This window comes from Athene cunicularia (genome assembly GCF_003259725.1).
Source record: "Athene cunicularia isolate RWA chromosome 14 unlocalized genomic scaffold, athCun1 chr14_part1, whole genome shotgun sequence".
NCBI lineage: Eukaryota > Metazoa > Chordata > Aves > Strigiformes > Strigidae > Athene > Athene cunicularia.
Genome location: NW_020799118.1, coordinates 15886270 through 15909973, shown reverse-complemented (window position 1 = coordinate 15909973; position 23704 = coordinate 15886270). Strand labels below are relative to the sequence as shown.

Here is a 23704-nt window from a genome sequence, read left to right as displayed (position 1 = left end):
TATAAGAGACAGATATTATATTATATTATATTATATTATATTATATTACATTATATTACATTACATTATATTATAAATTTCATATTAATTATATTATACAGAGACCCAGAGACCATGTGGTCATGCACAACAAATGATGCATATGCTATGTTCATTTTTCCTTTATAAATAGAAGGAGGGAAACTCAGAGAAGAAGGGTTGGGAGGGTTGTGGGTTTTTTCCCAGGCTGAGAGGTTGCATTACCTCTATTTCAGAGACATGTTTGGCTTTCTTCCCCGCCAGCTGCATCTTCAGTTCTGCAATTTCAGCTTCCAGCAAATGGATCACTTCCTCGTAGTCCTGCTCCGCACTGTGAGACTGTCTCTGCACGACCTTTGCCATCTGCAGCTTGCTGTGCAGTGTCCGGTTCTCGGAGAGGAACCCCAGTGCTTTCTGGAAGCAATGAGAAGTTCTGGTGAATGCACCACATCGCCCTCAGCTGCCAACCACCAAAACCACCCCAAGGCCCCCAGCAATCTTTTCACTAACCTGGTTCAGTCTCTGAAGCTCATCTTCCATTGACTTCTTGCTGTTCTCCACCTCTTTCAGGAGAGACTGTGGAAAGTGTTTTCACCAGATTAGAGGCAACAAGCGACAGGACATTCTCTAGAAGATGCCCTGGTCTGGTAGCCCCTACCCACCAGAATAATATTTTACAGAAGCTGTGTGAGCACTCTCCATGTTCATGAGTGAGACATATTTTTGTATTTTTAAATACATTTACTCACTGCTAAAAAGTGAATGCATAATTTCAGTGCAAATAACTTTGCATATGAGGTGGAGAGAGAGAAAGAGGCAATTAAGAAGAGCCAAGGATGAGTCTCCTTTTTACCAAGTAACACGCAGAATGCAAACTGGTGACTTCTTAAGAGGGACAGGCTACACTATTACCCTCATGTATGACTACAGCGAGCTACAGCAGAAGACACCAGCCAAGAAAACTGCTCAGAGGAGAGGCTTCACCTTTAGCCTTCGGACTTCTTGCCGCAGATCCATCATTTCCAGTTGCAGCTGCTCCAGCTCCTCATTGCCATTACAGCTCAGAGAGTCAAAGGTCTGCAAGGCAGAGGAACAGACAGCATCATGCACCACTTATGCTTTTACCAAAAGTACAGGGCTATATGGCAGGGATCTTGTTTTCCATATCCAGAATAGCGATGAGTCAAAATCACTTTGAAAAGGAGTCAGCATTTTCATGCAACAGATCAAAAGACACATTAAATAATTCAGCTGCAGGTTGTTTTTTTTTTTCACCCCACAGCATTTCACTCTCTGATCCCTGACAAAGCTGGAATAGCTGTGCTGCAGTGAATTTTCATTTTGCGAGCCAGGTAAAGTATTTGGAATTGATTAATTATGGCTAATTTCACTTCTGCATCAGTGCTGGGCTGCTTCCTTCATATCATCCTGTAGATATTGTTAATTCCTTTTTAAAAACGAGAAGTTTGAGATCTTTTATAGAATTCCCTATAATTGAAATGATTAATGCATAGTTCCCTTCTCTTTATAACTGTAGAACAACCATAAAATGGTGACTTAGCTTTTCCCATCTCAGCATTTCATGGATTTCATGTAGAAGATTAGTGTATTCAGTGTAGAAGAGTGTTGGACTGACTGACCGGAGAGTGAAAAGCCGATGTATCCAACAAACTGGCCACTTCGTGCTGAGTGAAGAGCACAGAGTGGGAATCCAGACCAGCCTCATCCAACTCCTCCTGCATCAAATCCCGGAGTGCTTGGAGAAGATCTGCGAGAAAGAATTAGTTTTCAGCAAGCTAAAAGAGGAAAGCGCTGTGTTAGGAGAAAATGCCACCAATTTGGGGGACATCCACTGGCTGCCAAGCAGAGCAGGTTTGGAGATGCCAGTCTTCTCTAACACCTCTGAGTTCTTTGGCAATCCCATCAAGCTTAAATAAGTTGTTGACAATCTACCAGACCCTTGCTTCTTATCCAGTTGAAAAAAGTTAAACTTCTAAAAACCAAAAAACCCAGATATTTTCACAGCAGGGTATTCATGATTGTGCTTCTCAGAATTTTAAAACTTTAAGCCAAAACCACATTTCTCTGACAAAAGGCACATGCCTGCCTGCTGGCATTTCTCATGATGCTGATTTAAACAAAAAAACAACTTGATGACTTCAGCACTTAGAAAACGTGTTAAATTGACAAGTCTGAAAATCCAGATTTGTTTTGCTTTTGGTTATGGAGGAAAGCACGGAGTGAGGGAGGGTCTGTGTGGGACAGATGGGAGCCCGTGCAGGGGAGGGGAGGTGACATCGGTGTTCCGGCCCCTCCTGTCCTCAGCCCAGGGCTCCAGCAGAACCGGAGCCTTTACCACAAGAGCAGCAATTTGCTGCCAGCACATTTACCAAATGAATACCCCTAATCATCCTTATTTCTATTGCCACAAACTATGAAGCCAGTTGCTTGTAGGAGAGGCACACAGTTCCGTATCCCATTGCTCGCTCTGCACAAAAAAATCTGTCCAAGAGGCATTGTGCTTTGCAAGCCTGTTCTGTGCAGTGGGGACGTTGCTGCTGGTGGGGACATTGCTGACAGCTTTGAATTTTTGTGAAAAAACTTCTGGGGAGCAGACCCTGTGGACCATGGATACATGCTGCCAGGTCACAGAAAGCAGAGCAGGCTTTTATTTTCTGCATGTCCTCTGGTCAGCTCTTGCATGGCAAGCTGGGGGTTAAGGAAAGTGAGCCCTTGCACTGACTTTCTTATATTTTCATTTACATACTTCTTTTGTATTTGTGACTGTTCTTAGCTGTTTTGAGGCTACATCGATAGCCATCCAGGTATCTTACCTGCCACCTTCCAGCAGATGCCTCACTCCTTTCTCAGCCTCCAGCAAAGCTACACAAAAACGGAAAACCCCATCGTGCACAGAGCTGCCCGCTCACCTCCATAGGCCACTGTCCCCTGTGAGTCTGTGGTTAAGCTTTGCCGTAACTGCCTCTTCTTCTCCTCGGTCACATCCAGACCTAGATACTGCAGAACCTTGAGCAGAAACAATGATCCTTTAAAAAGAAAAATACTGGAAAAGCAACTCTTTGAAGTAGGTGCTGGGAAGACACTTGGTGCTGGGTTTTCTCCTGGAAGTGACTCTCCAGGCAGCATCTCCCAGAGGAGCAGGCTTGGGCTGGATTTTCAGTCTCTCCTTTCCTATACATGTACAGAAATGTCTGTTCCTGAAGACAGGGACATGTTCACGTCCCTCCAAGAACATTTTATACAGACTGCAAGCAGATTTGCAGCTATGACAAACTGTCAGGAGCTTTATCAAAAGCCGATGGAGCTGTAGCAAGGCCCAGCTGCCAAGAGCTCAGCCTCTCCTCTTGCTCCTACTGCCCAGGAACTGTGTTTGGAACCGAGAAGATAAAAGCTATTCATAGAGTATTTCCTGTGGCAACTGGAGACACTCAAACATTTTGCTCCTGCAATGCGCCTTTTGCTCTCTCATTATGCCTGATGCCGTGTCTTCTACTGATATTTATCAATTCAACCCCAAGGCACCACACAGAAGCAGATAAACCTGTGCAAACCCCACTTCACTGCTGGTGGCAGCAAGTAAAAGCTTTTAAAAGACAAAGTTAAGCTCAGCAGACTCTGGGAAGGAGCCCAAGTTAAACACTCCCCTGTCCCAGGCTGCACCCGCAGCTCCTGCTCCTGCCTGAACAGCACCTCCCCCATGGTCCCCTGGAAAGGGGCTGGAGATGAGTCCTTGCTCATGTTTCTGATATCTGCAAGCCCATGGGAGCCATCTGCTCTCACGGGCTGCCTGCAAGACCCATTTGATTCCTACCTCCGCCCCTCTGCCCGCCACCCCTGTGCAAGGCAGTGCTGGGCTTCGGGATGCCCTGGTCTGCGGATGTTTGGCATCTGGTGAGGGCCACCCCAAAGCCACCTCCGACGTGTGCTGGTCAGTGAGCATCTCCCAGCCCTGGCACTGCCGCAGCTGCCTGCTCATACCACTGGCTTTTAAAAGGGAAAGACAAGCGTCCCCACTCCTCCCACCAAAGAAGAGCTGCTTTTATACCCATGACGAGCAGAAGTCGCTGCAAAAACGCAATCCTAAATCCTGCTTTAGGACAATTAGGCAGTCACAGAAGAAAAGTTCCTCTTTCCGTGGTGCCCTCCCGGGAGGAGCCAGCGGGTGAGCGCTGCCTCTGCCGTCGGGTGGCAGCAGATGCTCGTTGCATCGGGCCTTCCTTGGCGCCCCCCCCGGCCCTGCAGAAGAGGTGCTGCCCGCGCTCCCCCCTCAAATGCCTGCAGTACTCGGGGGGGACACATGCACCCCAAAACCAACTACGGACCCCAGGGGCACTCAGCTCTTCGCCGGGGTCTCGGCGAGCAAATGGGCAACTCCACTCTCTGCCCTTTGATGGTGCCCTTGGAATTTATTCTCCATAAAATGATGAAAAGAGCAGCGATCTGGCTGCGTCCTCGGTGAGATATCTCATATTTCAGCCTTCCCTCACCACACCAGGCTGCCCGAGGTCACCCCAGCAGCGACAGAAGCACCAGAGAGTTTGGAGGGCAGCTGCCTGCACCTACCCGAGTCAAACCCGTTATGTCCAAGGGAAGTGCAACTGCCAGAAGGAGACTTCTGGAGCTCCTCAGAGCATTGAGAAATAACCAAGATGAGCCAAGGTGTGTTTGAATGCCCCTTTGAAACAATCAGGATGTTTCACTATGCCCTCTTCTGCTTTTCTACCTTCAGAGGCTGGACACAACCTCCAGCAAACTCAGCTAAGAGTTGAGACTCTTTTTTGCTTTTCCAGACTTGATAATAAATACAGTTTGGTGGTGGACTCTGGTGCCTCTGCCTCAAAAATCAGATTAATTAACCATAGCACGTAAGCAGTGTGATGCTAATAAGGCAACGTTCTGAGCACTGCAGCTGGCCCTGCACTCCACATAGCCTGGGCTATTGCTATTCCCAACACAGCCCCATCGGTCTCCTAGGGAGGTGAAGGGGAATTAGGCTGGAGCGGGCTGTTCAGTGGAGGATGGGGTACATGTAGATTAGAGCACTGATCAAGTGCTATAGCTTTATTCTGTGAAAACAGGCAGGCTGGTTCTCTTTGACTATATCTATTCAAGTTTGTATTTTTTAATCCCTCCAAAACCCAAGTGACATAGTGACCCCCATGCTAGTACCTGGCCTGGTCCTCACATGCCTGAGTGCTGGAAGTTCTCGATCAGTTCTTTCACAGAAAAGCAATAGAAGGAGACCATTCACATAACCTTACTGTGTTTGCCAATAATCTGGCAGCTGGAAGCAAGGAGTTACCATGCCAATTGACCTTTTTCTGCATAATGCACCTTGGGAGAGGGCTGAGAAGAGACCTCACTTTCAGGAGAGGGACCCGTTCCACTTACCAATTCCAATTTCCCATCCTTGAGCCGGATGTGGGGATCCAGTGCTACTTTTGGTTTGGTGCTTGAAGCCGCTTTATGATTAGATGCCAAACCAGGTGCTGAAAAAACAAAAATAAATGTTAATGGAGGAGTGCTTGGGTAGAGGAAAGAGATGTCTGCAAAGCAAAATTCAGAATTCTCATTGCGTGAAATATAATGTGTGTGCAGCAGGCCAAAAATCAAAGACGAGGATTTATCCAGTTCTGGAAAGATGAACTAGGCCCCCGTTGAAAAGATTGGGTACTGGGGACAACCCTTAATGAAACTGGGCTCTGAACGGTTTAAAAGGGGACATTTCATCCAAGGACCTAGGACTGAAATATATGAAAATATAGCATATTTTGGAAATTTCCAGTCAAACATTTTTGTGGAGTCTTGGGGTCTGTAGGTATGGTGATCTGTGGAAAAAATTAAATAAAATCTGCTTGGCTCTTGTCTTCTCTAATTGATTAAGCAAAACTGAAACCCAACATTTTATAAAATGCAGCCTTGACTTTCACAACACCCTTGGAAAAGAGAATTGACGGATTAAAAGTGATGTGGAAAAACACCAGTGCAGGACTTTTTCCTTCCCCAAGTCTGCAAAAAGCCTTGAACCCTTTTCCCTCAGTTGGGCAGGCAGGATTTTTTGGGTAGAAGGGGCCACATGCATTGTGAGGCAGACACAGAGGGGAAAAGGCAGAAATGGTGGCTGCTTTGTGATGAAAAGCTGTCACGAGATCAGAAGATCCAGGTGCTGACAGCTGGCTCGCCATGACCAGCACTGCCTTCATGCTGGGAATGGTGCAGAGCACAAGCCCTGCTGCCATGCCCTGCCACTTGTGCTCCTCCGTCCCCCACAGTTTCCGTTATGATTAACCCTTGTCCATAAGAAACCATGACATTCCCGACATTCCCTGGGAAAAGGGTCGCAGAAGGTGTTACACGCTCAGGACCTCCACTGCCAGACTCCGGAAGGGTGCCGGACTGCTGTACCCGCAGCCCTGCTGCCTGCCCCTGCCCACCCTCAAGCCACCAGCCCAGGTCCATGACAAAATTCCTTCTCATGCCAGTGGCACAGGATCTGCCCCGGGGCAATTTCTTTTGCCTGACTGTGATCTGATTAACATCATGGGAAGCCCTGTCTTGCTGAGGAACGTGGCTTCTCCTCAGCCTCTCAAGCACTTCTCACTCCACCCTCCTTGACTGTCAGGGCAGAGACTGAGCACAAGGAGAAGGCAGCGAGAAGCAGCAGAGGTGCTGCACAAGCACAATCCTCCTAATCCAGGTATTCATCCCCTCTGCTAAGACCAGAAGCAGCAAGAGGTAATGAATGGGTTTGTTGGATCAGCCACCAACACTTTACTCTCCAAGTTCAAGGGCAGAGCTGTTACCCTTCGACGCATGGCTAATCAGGATTAGCTCCACGTGGCTTTGCTGTCCGCTCTGGACACAGAGATATCCAGGGCATCTACCAGGCACCCAGAGAGATGCAGTCACTGGCCCAGGCTCCCAGCCTGGCTGCTGCTCTTTCAAAGCCAGTTGGCTGTTTTCATGGATGACAACACTGACACAAAGCCTCCTCAGCACTTCATGTTAAAAAATTGGCGTGTAATAAAATCCCCTAGCTAAATCAGGAAGCGATGAGGTCATAACTATTTGCTGGATTATCTACATGACCCAGGGCTTTGCTCCCCATCACTAGGAGCTCTGACTGTCAGTGGTGGTCACCTAAGACCCTACCTGAAATCAAGGCTGCAGGATGCTTGGGGCAGAGAGGACAGACCAAAGGCTGTTTCTGTCCCAGGGTCTCTGCAGTGCAGAGCATGAAAAGCAAAGGCTGAAGCCTGCTGAGCTCGCCCAAGGTGAGACAGGATCCCTGGGAACAGAGCACCGACGCACACCCAGCCCGGCACCGTCTGCTCCCTGCCTCTCCCACTAATCCCAGGTGCAGACTAAACACAGTTTATCTCTTAGCCTTCCAGATGGAAATTACAACACAGGGATCACAAGCAAGGCCAGTGCCTCAGCAGCACATGGGAAGGAAGGGCCATCGGACTTGTGGCCATGGGAATGATGGGCGGCACGTGCTATGACTTGCTAGGGTAAGCCCCTTTTCCTTGGGGCAGGAGTAGCCTTCGTAACGTAAGGATGTGGGGTATCTTGCTGGAGCTCATCTCCCAGGGCACTGAATGATGGGGGCTATTGATGTTTGCCACGATTCCTAAGGGACCTGTGAAGCTGCAGGGTGATTTGAGTTCACCCCCCTGTTGCTGCCATTCTCTCACTGGACAGACTAGGTCTCTCCAACAAAAGGTAAGAGCTCAGTAGAGGACTCAGAACATGGAGAGAAAACACTGCATTGAAAGGTAAGCAAAAAGTGAAGTTTTTATGTAGAGAGAAATCTGACTTAATCACATCTATAAGCAATTTCCCCATTTGACCAACTGAGGGCATCCTTAATGCCTGTATAATGCCCAAGGTTGCTGTGTACATTACAAGTATCATTAACTGAGTTGTTTTGTACTGTGTCTCCAAGGATCACCCATTCCCATTGGAAGGGAATGTTCCCTGCAATGAGACCTGCTGCATGCAAGTCTGACACAATCTTTGCATGTGGGCAAAGCCACTGCTGCAAAAGAACCACAGGCTGAGAATGGAAGAAATTCTCTCCTATGAATACCTTAGCCCTCTGAATGCCTTAGTAAAGAGTTCTGATACTATGAACAAACATGGACATAATTACTACCCGCTGAGTGAGCCAAGTTCCTACCTTCCCTCTCTCCTAGCAGGCTGAGTCTCATTATCACCCCATTAGATTCCACTACAGCAGTATAAACACTGATCAAAATTAATTTCATCATCCTCAGCACTGAGGAGCAAAAAAAAAAAAAAAAAAAAAAAAAAAATCAGGACTCTTACCTGAGATGGTAAGCTCTGGTGGGCAAATATCCGGTGACAAAGAAGGCACAGGAAAATGATTTTCATGTCTATTCTAGAAAAATAAGACAAAATGACACAGACAGTCACTAAGCAGAATCTGTTGGTATAAATAAAGAGATGAAGATAGAGGTGTTCAAGAGAGAACAACCGATCTGGCCCATAAAGAGCAAAGGCACCACGTACAGCTCTTGTGCAGGTGGGCCAAAAGAGACTCCAGGGGTTTCTTTGGGAGCACTTGGCACAGGCACATTCCCGAGACATCTCAAAATCTCTGGTCACACACAGAAAAATGAGTTTGTCATTACTGTCACTGTGATTGAGAGCTGAGGATGAATTTGACCTTGTATAGTTTCTCCCTAGAGGTTCTCCCTAAAGCTCTGCATCCAACCCGCCGGTGAGGTCCTGAGTCTGACCAGGTATTATTTATCCAAAACACATAATTATCACAGTGAGCATGACAGGAAGCCAAGACCAGTGTGCACCCTTTCTTAAATGCTAGGTCATGGCTGAAAGCACAAGCAAGAGGGAAAAATAGTCACAGGGTAGATGCATTGAGCACCACCAAGACAGTGCTTCCACAGCTGGGAACTTAGAAGCAGACAAAGGCACAGGACTGGTGCTGAGGACATGCAGACAGGTAGCATGGGCACCTGAGCATGCTTTCCCTAGCGTGGAAGCTCTCATTAAAAGTTACATCTTTTAGCAGCAAAGTGAAGAAAGGAGCAATTTAATTCTGGCCTGCAGTGCAATTTCATATATGTGTACAACATTATAGAAGCACACCTTCTGCTGGATGGTGAAGGATTTATACATGTATGGGCTAGGGCTGACTTTCACAAGCACGTCTCCAGCCTGGTACGCCCAAAGGCAACATGTATATAACATTCCTGCAAGTCTGTGTCTCCACAGGGTTTGGAAAGAGAGATGTTTTGTGAATGATGCTTGTTTGAAAGGAACAGCCAGCCTTTTCTAAAGGAAGTTTATGTGGAAGAGGGCAGAAGATACACCCAGCATTGTAGCAGACCAGGAGAGGAGCAACAAATGCACAGAATCCAGCCACAGACCTAAATTATCGTGAGGGTTGTGTGGTTAAACCCCGTCTCACCACTCAAGCACTTGTCTCTGCAAACACAACATGGAGCTAGGCTTCACAGGAGGAATGAGACTGGCTTATCATTAGACTAGTGAAGAACAGAAATTGGCTGCTTAGGAATGCTGTGGATTCATCCTCATCAGAGGTCTTTAAGAATAAAGAGCTGTTCCTGCCTTTGGGTAGGAGACTAGATCAAACCGACTCCTGAGATCCCTTCCAGCTCTATGACTGGTATTGAATGAGATGCAGGTTGCTATCCACAAAAGTGTTTTGTTTTTTTAAAACCTGAGACTTCTGAAACAGGTCTGAATGTAGGCCCTGGAGATGAAACTCCTCTCATTACCTCCACAGATCCTTTGCCGTCTCAAACCCAAGACAGAAGAAACAATATTTCAGATTTAAAATACCTGGCTGTAAAACAGGGCTACATACATCAGCATTGCAGACTTTCCACCATCCAGAAGGACTGCCATGGAGTCCCTAAAGGAGAGTTCTGATCGAAGAAAGAACACAGGATCAGTGTTGGTGGTCTTAGATATGAACTTCAACCCACCTCTGGGGATCTCACATGGACCTTCAGTCTGCAGGAATTCAGGCCGTTCCCCACAGCCTTTGGAAGTGCTGCTGGGGTGTTGGTATGAACTGACAGTCCAGGGTGTAACCGTCCCCTTCCAGGGATAAAGGCCACTTCTGTGTTTCCCTCATGTCTCAAACAAACAAATATAGAACATTTTATTAACAAAAGAAAAACCACAAATTTGCAGAACTTCCATGTTTGTGATTCTTTCTCCAGGATAACCTCATTTAAGCCCAGTGCAGCTGAATCTCCACCAGCTGTGTTGCTTGTTTGAACTTCAGTTCTGTTGCAGAACTCTGCTGGGCAGGGCTAGACGATATTCATGAGGACCTGAAAACTGGCAAGTTCTTCATTACACTTCAGGATGATCCATGCATTCAAGGTTTCCTTATATGACCACCTATCAGGACCATCTTGAAGCATCAAGACTAATAAGCCTCATGCTTGAAGTCAAACATTGATATGACATGAAGGGTTTCTGCCTAAGACTCAACAGCACCATGATGATAACAGGAAATAAGTTATGTGCCTACCTGAATTTGGCTTTTGCAATTATTTTTCTGGCCTCTTCATGTGTGCTGCCCACCAAGGAATCTTTATTGATAGCAATTAGTTGGTCACCAGGTCGGAGCCGACCATCCTAAACAGAGAGGGAGAAAGTCACAGTGCTGGGGAGGAATGTCGCTTTGCCCAAAGCCTGTCCCTGCAACACAGAACCTCATTAGCCCATGCAATGTGTTATTCATCTGTTTTTAGAAAAGCTGCTTCAGAACAGCTACAGCCTCTAGGAGAGGTCCCCATTGCAGAGTCACTGAGGGTCTCCACACTGACTTACCTTGTAACAATCACCATCTGGCATAAGCTCTTGAACATAAATCATGGGGCCGTCAGGCCTGTTAGATCCACCACTGATTGTCAGCCCTAAGCCGGAGGATTTTGCTATAGAAATGCTCTGGATTCCTGATTCAATGGAGTAGCTGCAAAGGAGAGATGTCAGCAGGTGACTCAGGGTGATCTGGTTTGTTTTCCTGTGTCGTAGAACAAACTGCCTGGTTTTCTTTCTGTGCCTGACCCTTCTAACTTCTCCCAATCTTTTCTGCCTCGGCATCTTTTCTTCCACCCACCCTTGGAAAGAGGAGGTGAGGACTCCTGTTTCTCAGCAGATGTTGAGCATTGTGAAGGTGACTGGCCTGTGTAACACCAAATGCTGGGGAACACTCGTTTGCATTTAGAAAATAAAAACAGAAGAAATTAAAAGTTTAACCAGAATATATTTGGCTCTGGGTTTTTATAGCCAAAATCACACAAAGGGTCGATGTGATTATTGTTTGAATCCAGCTAAATCACCAGACAGCAATTTACAGGTTGGTCAACTATTAAGCAGCCCTTAGAAAATGTCAAAGTGAAGCTCATGATACACAGCTGACTATGTCTTAACCGAGGTTTGGACTCAAAATCTTGCAAGATACCCCAAAAAATGAGCCCTTAAGCACCTTTACAGCAGTACCCACACCCTGTGATTTACTTCTGTGCAGTGGTACAGCTGACTTGCCCAGCCAAGGGTGTTGGACAGACGGAGCAGCACTGCTCTGAGGTTGGAGCCTAGCCTCAGAATGCTGGCTGCTAGCGTCCCGGGTAGAGTTACTTTTCACAGGATGCTGGGAGAGGATAAAGCCAGGACAGCTCACCTGAACTAGCCAAAGGGATATTCCATACCATATGATGTCATGCTCAGTAACACTGGGGGAGCTGACCAGGGCTGTAGGAGGGACTGTGGCTCCGGAGCAGGCTGGGCATCGGGTTCTGGGTGGTGAGCAATTGCTTTGTGCATCACTCACTTTATATATTCTATTATTACTGTAGTTATTATTTCTTCTGTTTCTATGAAACTGTTCTTTTCTCAACCCACAAGGCTTTACCTTTTTCCTCCAATTCTTCTCCCAACCCCACTGGGGGTAAGGAGGGAGCGAGCAGCCGTGTGGTGCTTAGTTTCCAGTTGGGCTTAAGCCACAACAGCTAGACAGAACCCAACAACCCACCAAGACCAGGCCACAGCAGGCAGCTCTGTGCTGAGAGGGAGGTTTAGCAATTGCAGAAGGTGTTTGTGGGAGCAGAAGATTCACTGATCACCCACGGGCCAGTGGGCAGCATTGCAACAGGGAGGTTTTGGGGAAGGGTTCATTGGGATCTAAGGGTCAGCAAGACTTTTCCTCCTAAGGGTCTTGGTGCAGCTGGCTCTTCTCCAGTTTATTTCCATAGCAGCCAGTCACCAAACGGTCTGCAGTTTCTGGTCTCCCTTGTGTTATCTGATAGCTTAAGATACAATAACAGCTGTGCATCCCATGGCTCACAGTGACACCAGCACATCACTGCCCCATGCTCCCTGGTGATGCCATCCTCAGTGGTCAGACACCCCAGTGACAGGCCAGCGTGCTGCCAGCACCCCCCAAACTGGCAGTGGGCCCCCAGGAGAGCAAGCTGGCTTTGCAGGGAAAAGGGACCGTATTCATGCAGCATGTGTCTTAGCCTTATGAAAAAATAATTGCTCTAGGAAAACTATGTCACAAAATGTAGCATTAAAACCTTCCAAGTCAAAATATCAGACACCGTCTGTGGTGAGACAGGGTCATATCTGTGTCCCATTGCTCAGTGAAGTGGCAGGACCTCAGATGACACCACGATGAGACGCCACGGCCTGGGGACAACCTGCGGTGCCAGAAGGGGTGGCAGCCACACGCATGAAAAGACAGTGGCCCAAATTACATCTCTGCAGCTGACCACCAGCACTCAGCTGCAATCAATGGTCCGTGATTTCAAACGGCTCATGCTGCTCCCAGGGGAAGGCCACGGGGGCCTGGCACCAGTACGGGGACAAGCACCACATGGCACATCATGGCAGCACTGAGCGAGGAGGCCACCAAACCAGGTCCCTTCTAGCCTATATCACAGCCTGGAGCAGGTTAACAGCAGAGCAAGGAGCAGAGCTTGTCCAAACCAGCTGCCAAGTAGATGAGCTGGCCTCTCCTCTGTAAGGGTCTCTCACTTCATGCAAGCAGTTTAAACCTCTGGTGCCAAATATTTGTCCTGCAAATCCCTAATAAAGAGCTGGTATTTAGCAAGAGGTTTTACAGGTTCTGCAGTGAGGTTTGATTCTCTTTACGAGCGACTTGGCTTGTTTATGCTGGCAAAGGAAGGGAAGCTGCAAGTCCCAGGGATGAATGGTCCCAATTCCACGACTGTTAACACCCTTCAAGCTGTCCCTACTGAGAAGGGAAACCCCGAGCACCCTGGAGATGAGACTCCTCAGAAAAACAAGCTCTGCCTGTCCAAACCTCTGACCCTGCGAAATATGAAAGGGACAGATGACCACATGAAAACACATGCTTCAGGAGATGCTCTGGAGACAAAAGGATGTGGTGTCTGTAGGCAACTGCTGTTGACACCAAAGCAAAGAGTGTCAGAGAGCAGTGTTTGTGCTCTTTTTGCACGATGTCAACGTGCCAGAAGCAGGGCAATAGAAAACAAGCTCCGGAAACGCCTCCCAAAAGCACCAGTGGCCTCACAGAAACACTCTGCTCATGACATGGTTTATAAAGGTGATGTGCAGGGTCTTCTCAGCTGGCTGTAAGCCTCAGCTTCTCCCTGGGTATCAGAGGGGATGGAGAGGAGCAGTTGCATGGTTAACCATGTTTCAGACATATTGACTGCCTCAACAGGGAAACTTTTCAGCTCTTGGGCACAGGCTTCCCAGGAAGAGTCAAGATGCCACCACAACAAGGACTTCTAGAAGGTGCTGTGGTTTTCCTAGCCATTGTGGTGATATGAGAGTGTAGAGGACATAAGGATGAACAAATGAGTTCTTCAAGTATTGGAATTATTTACTGGATCTACCCCTAAGACCGTGTTAGACAATCAGTGATATTTTCAGGACTGACCAAGGGAGAGGCTTTGCAGGGCCGGCCCCCTGCCACCCATACGTACTGTGCGTGAGTGGGGTGAGCTGGGTTCCCGATGAAGGGGCCAAGGGAATTGGCGGGGCTCAGCAGCAGCGGGCTCTGAGAGCGCGAGGAGGAGCCTGAGGATGTACTTTCCAGATATCGACCTGAACAGCAAAGTCAGAATCAGTCCAAGGAACACAAATACTCCAGTATCACCCTCCTCCCCTGCTCTGCCACTGAGAGCTGACACCATTTTCCTAGTTTTGGGGGGAAAACCACATGGTAGTTAAAGACAGCAGTGTATCACTCATGGGGAGGAAACATTCAGCCTCTTCGCCACAATTCCTGCATGGGACTCTCACCCCTCTGCCAGCCCCACTGCCATATGGGGAGGGTTGGCAGCCTTCTGGTGAGAGGCCAAGCCAGAGGGACACCTTCATTCCCCACGCACACATGGTTTGATATGCTGGCACCTCACTTAGGTTAGCCTTGTTGCATTTAATTAAACATTTCCCATTTGAAAATGAAAAATAATGATCATTGAATGAATGACTGCCGAAAGGCTTTGAATTCCATAGTAAAAGGTTGAACCTACAGAGATGGGTATTGCTGGGGTTACCTGCCCAGCATATCAGTTAAGCCGAGTCTGGGCATCTGGGAAGCAGTTATGACCCCAGCTCTGTTCTCTCTAGTTCACCTGAGGAGGCTGGCTCCCTGCCTTGCCTTGTGCTCGCTCTGTGCAGGCAGCACTGGCCGTGCTGCTGCTCTGCACCCGGGTACACACGAACTGCTTGCAATAAAGATGAACAGGACTTCTCTTCCTTCAAACCTCCACCCAAATGCCTCCACAAATCAAATCAAAACTCCTTAAAAATAACACTGGGATAAAGAAAACTTTCTCGTCAGAGAGAGGGGCTTTTGGTTTCCCCCCAAAGGCATGCTGAGCTACTCACTGCTGCTATGCAGGATTGGTGAGCTCCGTGCTGAGCCCGTGTTGCTGTGGGAGCCAAACTTTTCCAGCAGCTCGGAGAACTCTCTCCTGGAAAGAAAAACATGGTATAGTCAGCTGCTGCTCAAAACTATCCCCCACCTGATAATAGGACAATAGTGCCTCTGATGTCAGTGACTTACTATGAAGTCCACAGGGCCAATCTCCTCCAGCAATGGGGAGCAGACAGTTTTATCATACATAAGGGTATAACCCCCATGATTTCAAGAGGTTGTGCAAGACTTAAGGCCAATAATCGATCTCATGGCAGTGCAGCTTTCTTGTGATGGGCTGGAGCTTCTGCCCTAGAAAGTGTTCAGGGTGAACATGGGCAAGAGGAGCTGGGAAGGGATGTAACGACAGGCCCTGTGGTGGGGAATGTCCTTCCTGAGAGAGGGCAGATGAATGCAGGAGCCCTGCCTTGCCCCCCTACCTTGCCCCCCTGCTTTGCACCCCACTGCATGGACCCTCTGGGGAGTCAGCTGGAATAATTTCAGCACAACTGTAAGACTCAGTTTTGCTAACACACCACACAAACTAAACAGACTGTCAGAAGGATCTGTAACTATTCAAACATAAACCAAAAATGCTTGGCTTATTTGTGACTACTTCCAGAATAATTAAATGTAGATTATTCTCTGTTTTTTCTCCTCCTTTCCTAGACAGAAAGCAGTTTCTGCTAGCTCTTGCTGGGGTAAAGATGGGAGATGGCTTCTGAAGCACATGCAAAAGAAGCATCCTACTCTGAATCTATCCATGGTGACATCCTCCATGAACATCACAGAATAAACTCTGGGAACATAAGACTTTAACGAAGACCTGCACGAATAAGGCATGCTGGGAGAGCACGGGCTTCTGTACTCTTCCCAGCAGCTCCTGGCTGAAGATGCTGAACCAGCAGGCACATGCGAAATTTACAGATATCAAGATCAGAGGGGCTGAATCAAGAGCAGCATGATCCCTCTGTCTTGAGGTAAACCCCCCTGCTTCCTCTGTTAGCTCCCTGCAAAACAATCCCATCCACAACATCCCCTGGAAAGCTGGCTGGGTGCCCAAGTGCTTTCATTAGTGCTTTCCTTCCAGGTTGAGTTTGACCACCATATAACTACCCAAGCGTGATGAGCTGTAACTACTGTACACAACAGGTGAATTGCTTCATGACCTTCCTTTTGCCAAGCGTAACAGGTTGAATTTTTAAATCCCATTAAGAACCACCATTAGCCTTGTTGACCAGCTCCTGCATCAATCCTTCTTTGAACTGATGTGAGCATCTCATATCCTTTTGGATGAAGATGCATGGAAAGGGGATACCATGGTCAGGCATCAGCCTCCTGTGCCCATCCCTGCCACATCGTCTCTTCGCTCCCAGGAGCATGCTGTCCCTCTGTGACTGCACGGTTCTCTCCCTTCATAACCCAACACTACCCGATCAATCCAACCTTTTGGCAGAAAGAGGAGCCTCAATGATGACTAATTTCTTACAGGAGTCTCTAAATAAGCAGCCAGGCAATGGGGAGAAACCCTGAAAGTATTGTTTCTGTGGCCACAGTAACACCATTAGATGTCCACTTTGAAGGCATGAGGGAATCCCCATGGGAAGGTGCTTTCTTGATGCTGTAGCCACAGGAAAAGCCTGGTTATGAGTGGCTAGCTCTCACACTTAACAGTCAGACAAGCTCAAGACATAAATTGTAGGAAACCAGCCACAGCAAAGTTTCCTCAGTGAGGACACTCCTCATACACACAAGCAGACGTTGTGTCATCTGTGTACTTGACTGGGACAGATGTTATGTATTATTGGCTAGATTAGAGTCAACTATATTAAATGATGAATGAATCATCAGTTCCTTAGGTTTCTGCTGGAAATGCTCTCAGTAATTTACATCTTCCCATTAACAACCAGCTCATTAACAAACTTCAAAGACCAGTGCCTGCCTTATCTAATATTGCCATCAAATGTATGTCTTATTCATTCCATTTAATGCTAATTTTGAATCCAAGTGTCACACAATACTTAGTGGAATGCCTTGGTGAATCCCAATACTTTGCATCCACACTATTGTCTTTATCAACTAAACCCATGACCCTAAAAAAAGACAACTACTTTGTTCAGAAACCCCACCTTCCACAAAAGTGTTTTAACAGGCAGTTTCATAGCATTAGACGCTGAAGTATATGTAAAAGCACTGAGAAAGCGGAAGGACAACTTAGATCCTATAGCAGTAGGACAGCCGTTTGCTGTTCTGTGGTTCTCTGGGTTAAGCCTGAGATGGATCTTACCCTAGCAGAATTTTTCCAACTTTATAGTAAAGTATTTCTTAAAGTATTTCTATAGGTGATTCACACTCCCATTTCACTAGTAACTCATGCCCTGATGGCCTTACCCCTCCATGACCTATTGCAATGGCAGGTCTACCACCCTGGAAGCTAACGTATTATTTCCAGTGGTTGCCAAGCCATCAGCAGCTGGGTTTTTGTTTTGGTCTGGGTGTTTCTGTGGTCATCTATTGTTACACTTTCCTCAGATAATAATCCATCAGAGCACAGAACAGGTTCTGAACTTAAAACAATGGCTTAAAAACTCTTAGTCAATGCAAATGCAACTAGTCTGGCAGCTCTTAAGCTCTTTAAACTCTGCAAAACAATGCAAACCCAATCACCAATCCATGCTGTCAAACTCTGTTATAAGCAAGGGCAGGTATGACTTGAGCATTCTTTGTTGTTGTTTATTTCATGTCGTTAAGTTCATCCACAAAGGAGTATTTATCATTTTTTCAGGAGCCTGAACAACGAGCTCCGAGACCAGGGTTTCGTTGCAAGCCTGGGTCCAGCCCAGCCGTTTGCTGTAGGGACGATGTGACTAAATGCTACATCATGTGCCACTGTCCCAGCTCCTGCTTTGTTGGTCAGTACTGCAAGCCCCAGTTCCACCAAGGACACAAACACATGACTAACCTGAAGCACATGCTTATCCCAGCACCAAGTAATACGCTCTCAGGTGTCAGTCTCACACAGATTAATTTTGTGCTTGGTGCTGTATCTGAAGGAATTTTCAAGCGGGCAGATGGTGCCCAAACATTGTCAGTTAATGAACAGCTACGCTGAAGGAATGCCAACAGGTTTTGCTTTCAGACACCATTTCAGAATATGTCTTTATTATTTAAAATTTGACCCTTACTAAAACATTCTAAATTGTGAGGTACCTGCAGGACTAAAATGCCCAGCTTTATTTAAAAAAAGGAATAAAATAATGGGTTTGTATTATTTAGAAAGTTTATTCTAACAATCCCTTCTCCAGCTGTTTTTCATTAAGACAGAGACTTCTGAGGTCTGGAGGATCCTTGTAGCAGAGCTTGGACCTGCAGACCCTTCAACCAGCCCCACGGCATAGAGTGGGACAATGGGGTTTGCCAGCAGCAGCCAGCTGTAGGCCAACTTTCCTACAGATTAAGCAGCAGGGGGTCAATCTTCCTGCAGAATATTGTTGGTTTATCTCATAATACCTTTTTGTCCTGCCCTTTTGTTCTTGGGAGAACAAAGGGTGAATCCTACATCCAAGGTTATGTGAGAGCACAGCATCAGGAAACCTCAGCTGTGGCGCAGAGCTGGGTGAGAAAGAGGAGCCTATGACACCAGATAAATTAATAGCTTGTCCCCAAAAAAACAAAGCCTGCAGGTCAGTGTGAACCTGAAGCACTGCAAAATCATCACAAAAGAAGATTTTTCTCTCACCCAGTTCATAGCAGCTGCAGCGTTTCCACCTCTGTCCGGGTGGGATGATGCTCTGGAGCAGCAGCTCCAGCACAGAGCCCACGTCCATCCCGGCACAGCTGTGCTGGGGACAGGGCTGTGCAGAGCCAGCACGTCCCGAGCTGTGAGCCCTCCTGCACCAGCTGCGCGGGGCAGCACGTCCTGGCACTGCTGGGCTTTGCTTTGCCATTAGTGCCTGGGAAGCAGTGACGTGCACCCGTGCATCTCCGCTTCTGTGTAAAAGGGTGCGTGTGTTTCCCCAAGGAGCAGCCAATGGCCCTGGGACACCCCTGGCTTGCTGCAGCCAGGCCCAGAACTGCCTTCCAGTTTTGCACCAAGTGCTCAGAGGAACAAACCTGTGGGCTGAGCTGCCACTGCCACACGCAGGGCTCGCAGGAGAAAAAGGATTATGACCTTGCATTTGTACCTGGCTGGCCATGGGCTCCAGCAACAGCCTCTCTGATGATTCCTGGATATTGGTTGTGCACTGGCAGGGAAGCAGACTCCTTACTGCTTGTTGTGGAAGCCCTGTTAATACATCAACCCATTTTCACCAAGATGACTGTGCATATCATGCAATGTATTTAGCATTTTATCATGTGAATACTAGGAGGTGCAGCACAAACTGGCTTTCTCACAGTGATAAACCTGAAAGACCAGGATGATATCTGTGCAACGCATAGGAGCAAGTAACTATTGTAACTTTGAGGCTGAGAATGAATAAACAATAATTACGTGTATGCAATAAAATTATCCTCATTAGATAAAGATGAGCACAGACGAAAATCAGATCCAACCATCATCCAAACCCAGCGTGTCCAGCTCTAAATCTGAATTTTCTGCTTTAAGCCCTAGCATTACTACTGCTCTCTGCAGCATGTCTGATGCGACAGGCTGAAAACATGCATCTTATACACGCCAGGACTGAGTTCCATTAAGAGCACAGGTAATTTGGGCCTATAATTAACTCCAGGGACAAATAATAGCATTTATGAGTCAAATTCACCCAAGGGCAACCACAACAAAATGCTACTCAGTTGAGTCATTGGGAAAATTGGCAGGTGGGTTGGATCACCTTCCAAGCCCAGAGCCAATGCATTTCCTCCTCCAGCGTGCCTTATGCACTCAGGGTTTATGAAGACGGAACCTGCATGCAAGTATCTGCAAATACACTGAGTTACACTCCTCCCCGTGTCTTCCTTCAGCTTTCATGTCTCATGAACCACTTTGTTGGGCAGTGGAAAGGCACAAGTCTGCCCTCAACTCACGGGAGTTTACGGCGCAGCATCTCCGTGGGTATCGCCTCCAGAGCGGACAGTCCCTGGGAAGTCAGAGAGCCCATTTCAAGCCAGACTGAGAGCTGTCTGCTCGCCCACTCTCAAGGACAGACAAAGTTAATAGGGCATCAGTGAAATAAAGACAAAACTAAGGACAAAAATAAAAGTAGAAAGCAGAAAAGTCCTTCCCCTGTTTCCACAGCTCTTAATCCTGGAGATAGGTATTCATGTATTAAACAGTTTGTGAGATGATTATATAAGCGAAATCTCTGCAAATCTTTAACAAAAGAAATAATAAACTGGTTACTTCCCCACTCTCCCACCAGCTAACCTTCTGAAAGATTTATCAGATAACCAATAACAAACAAAGGCCAAATACATTGCTTAAAGTCTTGTTGCCTTCCAGACTCTCAGTCGGTTTTCAAGCAGCTCCTTCACAGGGCTGCCAACAGATGCACAAAGGAGCTGGACCTGCTGACGAAGCCACGCATGCATATGCTTTAAGAAACATCTGCTGCAATTTAAGATATTAGGAGGCACATCGAGATTCCTGGACAGCTTGGAATGGATCAACATGGGTGAAGGCAGAAAACCTGCTTTGGGGGCTCTGTCTGAGAAATAAAGTGTTTCCTTGAGCAAGTCCTTCTGCTGATGAGCACAGGGAGCTGCTCAGCTGTGAGAGCCCATCCCTCCTGCTGGGGACCAGCCCTGGCAGCAGCCACCCAGAGGGGACAGTGCCCGCTGCCACTTCCCCCTCCAAGGCAAGCGCAGGAGACTGCTGTGGCACTAAAGTGCATCCTGTGCATCCTTACTTGGACCAAAAGAGTCTAATTCTGGTGACCTGCTCGCTTCACCCTCTGCTTCCTCAGAAGCTGCTGAAGGTTTGCAGTTAATATAATAGTTTGAGATGTTATTTTCACTGTAAGAGCGTAGGTAAAAAGCAGTCAGTCATTAATAGCAAATAATTCTTCCACCAGTATATTACTGTGTCAAAATTAGTCTCATCCCTGTCATTACAACACTCTCACTGTTCTGCTAAGGCAGTAATGCTCCACAGCTGCTGATGGATAAGGAATTAAACCATCATCTTCGATGCTAACGGGGTGTGGGTACACTGAGCAAACAACTCTGTGATCTTCAGCCACCCACATGCAGTGCAAAGCCTCAGTGCCACCAGCCTACCTGCTCATGACCGTGCTCTGCCTAAACCCACTCTTGTTTTGGTGGTTCCTGGTGCACCTTAAGTGTCCAAACCTGTGTTTCTATTCAAGGGAGATGATGCTCCAGCCCATTGTGCCAGATCTCCCAGGAGATGCAAGCAAAGACCCCACTAACCCCATACTTTGGTTCCCACAACCCTGTCCTCTGTCACGACACCATCATTGTCCCACACAGCCAAGGCAAAACGGAACTATTTCCTTTTCCTTTTGAGTCCTCCAAGCCTTTCTAAAGATTTTCCAGGGAGTGGTGAGGGGACAGGTTTCAGGGAGAAACTGCTCATCCTCCCTGAGAGGAGGAATCCTCTATGGAAGGAGGACCTCAACTCAGTGTGTCTAACTGGAAAGGAAAGGGAAGATCCTGCTGTCCCTGTACATCTTCATCCAAAGCTCTGTGTGGGACATGATAAGCCATAGGCAGCTCAGCACCACGCAGAAGACCTGAAGTAGCCCATGGCACCCTACAGTGGAAGGTAGAGCTGCCCCAGTCCTTGCTGGGGAGGCACCTGCAGATATCCCACAGACCCAGAACAGTCTGGGCTGGAGCCAATTCTGCAACTGGGAGCCACCAGCTTTTCTTTCCTTCCCATTACAGCCACAGCGTGTTCCCATCGGTGTACAGTTATCAAAGACCCTTGGCCACCTCCATCTTCACCATAGGCTCTGAGCCTGGGCAGTTCAAAGGCAGTCCAGCTACAGCACTGATGAGTGCCGCCATCCCCCTTCCTGGCACGAGATGACACCCCTTACCTGGCATCATCATCGCGGGCTATAAGTAGGTGCATGTGGCTGGTGGCCGATGCCGTCCTCAGGATGTCCACGGCCCTGCAAGACAAGGACCGCAACACGTCAACGCTGGCTCGTGGTGGTGCTCCACTGAGCTGCCCAGCCACATACCAAAGCTCACAGCAAGATGGGCAGAGACCCTGGCCTGTGCAAGCCCCAACCAAGTGACCTTGTTTGGCTGGATGCCTGTGGAACACCCCCCGTTCCCTGCCCTGGCAGTGGGGCCGGAGAGCAGCCCAGCCACAAACTGATTTTCCCACTTCTGCAATAAATTAGAAATCCCCACTAACAAACCAGACCCAGAAGATGCATGTGGTAGTGAGCAAATACCTCCCAGCACATCTCCCTCGGGAAGTTTCCATCTCAGGGACGGCTGCTTTCTGGTTCAAAATACAGGGAGTCAGGGCAGGGTGCTGGGGGCCAAACGCAGCCTCCCTGTGGCTGCAGAGGTGTCCATGGGGACCTCCTTCATCAAACCCAGCTGCTCTGGGGGTTTGGGAGCAGGAGAAACTCCTTGTGCTTCTCCCCAAGCATCCATTCAGCCTAAGCATGCCATGCAGAAGTGCAAGGCAGCAGCAGGCTAGCACTATGTTTAATGGAACAGGGGTGCCCCTAAAGTGCGGTACTCCTCTGGATCAGTTAATTATTTTCTTGGCAGGGAGCTGAGGGGCTGGATTGCAGCTCTGGAGGGAATCCCCTGGGCAGAGCAGCACTGTCAAGCTTAGGCACTGGCTAATCTCTGGTACTGGGAGCTGCGGGGCTTGCTGGGAAGCTACAGCAGATGGAGTGGGGGTGCCAGGAGCATTTCTGGGAAATGTCTGAACATTTCACAAATACAGTTTGGGTTTACTGGTCTATTTTTATATGGAAACTTTTCATCTGATAATTCCCAAGTTGACTCTCAGGAACAGTGCTGGCTACATCAGAGTGCAGACGAAGCGATGCCCCGGTGTCCTCCATGCAACCCGCAGTCTAAACCACTTCACAGAATTATACAAAAGCAACAGGAAAGCAAAATTTCCATTTGGATATGGTACCTCTCACTTGTAACCCCAATTAGGGAATCTCCATTGACCTCTAGGATCTGGTCTCCTGGCTGCAGGCGCCCTAGAAAAGAAAACTAATGGATAGAAACTGCAGAAAATACAGCTCGAAGGGACTAGGAGAGGTTGAGCAGTTCCTCCCTTTGCCCAGAGACAGGATGAAATATGCATAGGTTGTTCCTGAGATGCTCATCCAACCTGTTTTTCAAGAGGTCCATAGATGAAGTTTCTGCAACCTCCCCGAACACCCTGTGCCAGTGTTGCAGCACTTCCTCTGCTGTAGGAAGTTACAAAAGTAAATACCAAAAAATGCAATAAAGCTTTTACTTAATTCAGTTTGAGGTCATGTAGAAAACCATGAGTGGCACTTCCACCTGTTCTCGATTTTTCTGTATTAGATGAAAAAATTTTGTTGTAACATTCAAAAACTAAAAATCTTTCTGGCTTAAGTTATGAAAGGTGAACTCTGCAGACGCCTGCCTAATACCTCCTTATTTGAAGACACTCAGAATGAAGTAAGTGGCCTGGAGCAGAGCTGAATTTGCAAAAGGATCTCCAGTCACTTTGGGGCTACAGGCAGTCAGTGGCATGTGGGAAAGGACAGGCAGCAAAGTGAAGTTCTTTGTGTGACAGAGATGGGTCTT

The 23704-nt window shown here is 47.6% G+C and overlaps 1 protein-coding gene across 3 annotated transcripts in view; it reads right to left on the bottom strand.

Annotated features, from left to right (window-relative positions):
- The window catches only part of LOC113485679 (syntaxin-binding protein 4-like), a 49746-nt gene that overhangs the window by 5683 nt on the left and 20359 nt on the right, over positions 1 to 23704 (bottom strand). For all 3 annotated transcript variants that reach the window (XR_003399471.1, XM_026859035.1, XM_026859037.1), the window contains 14 exons: positions 23055 to 23124; positions 21982 to 22056; positions 14953 to 15038; positions 14043 to 14163; positions 10897 to 11038; positions 10595 to 10701; positions 10038 to 10191; positions 8371 to 8443; positions 5431 to 5528; positions 2949 to 3045; positions 1659 to 1786; positions 1003 to 1095; positions 529 to 594; positions 244 to 432 (listed from right to left, as the gene is read on the bottom strand). Coding sequence is in view for 2 of the 3 variants with exons in the window: in XM_026859035.1 (XP_026714836.1) it covers positions 244 to 432; positions 529 to 594; positions 1003 to 1095; positions 1659 to 1786; positions 2949 to 3045; positions 5431 to 5528; positions 8371 to 8443; positions 10038 to 10191; positions 10595 to 10701; positions 10897 to 11038; positions 14043 to 14163; positions 14953 to 15038; positions 21982 to 22056; positions 23055 to 23124 (1499 nt within the window). In the remaining variant the exon portion in view is untranslated. The remainder of the gene's footprint in view (positions 1 to 243; positions 433 to 528; positions 595 to 1002; positions 1096 to 1658; positions 1787 to 2948; positions 3046 to 5430; positions 5529 to 8370; positions 8444 to 10037; positions 10192 to 10594; positions 10702 to 10896; positions 11039 to 14042; positions 14164 to 14952; positions 15039 to 21981; positions 22057 to 23054; positions 23125 to 23704) is intronic.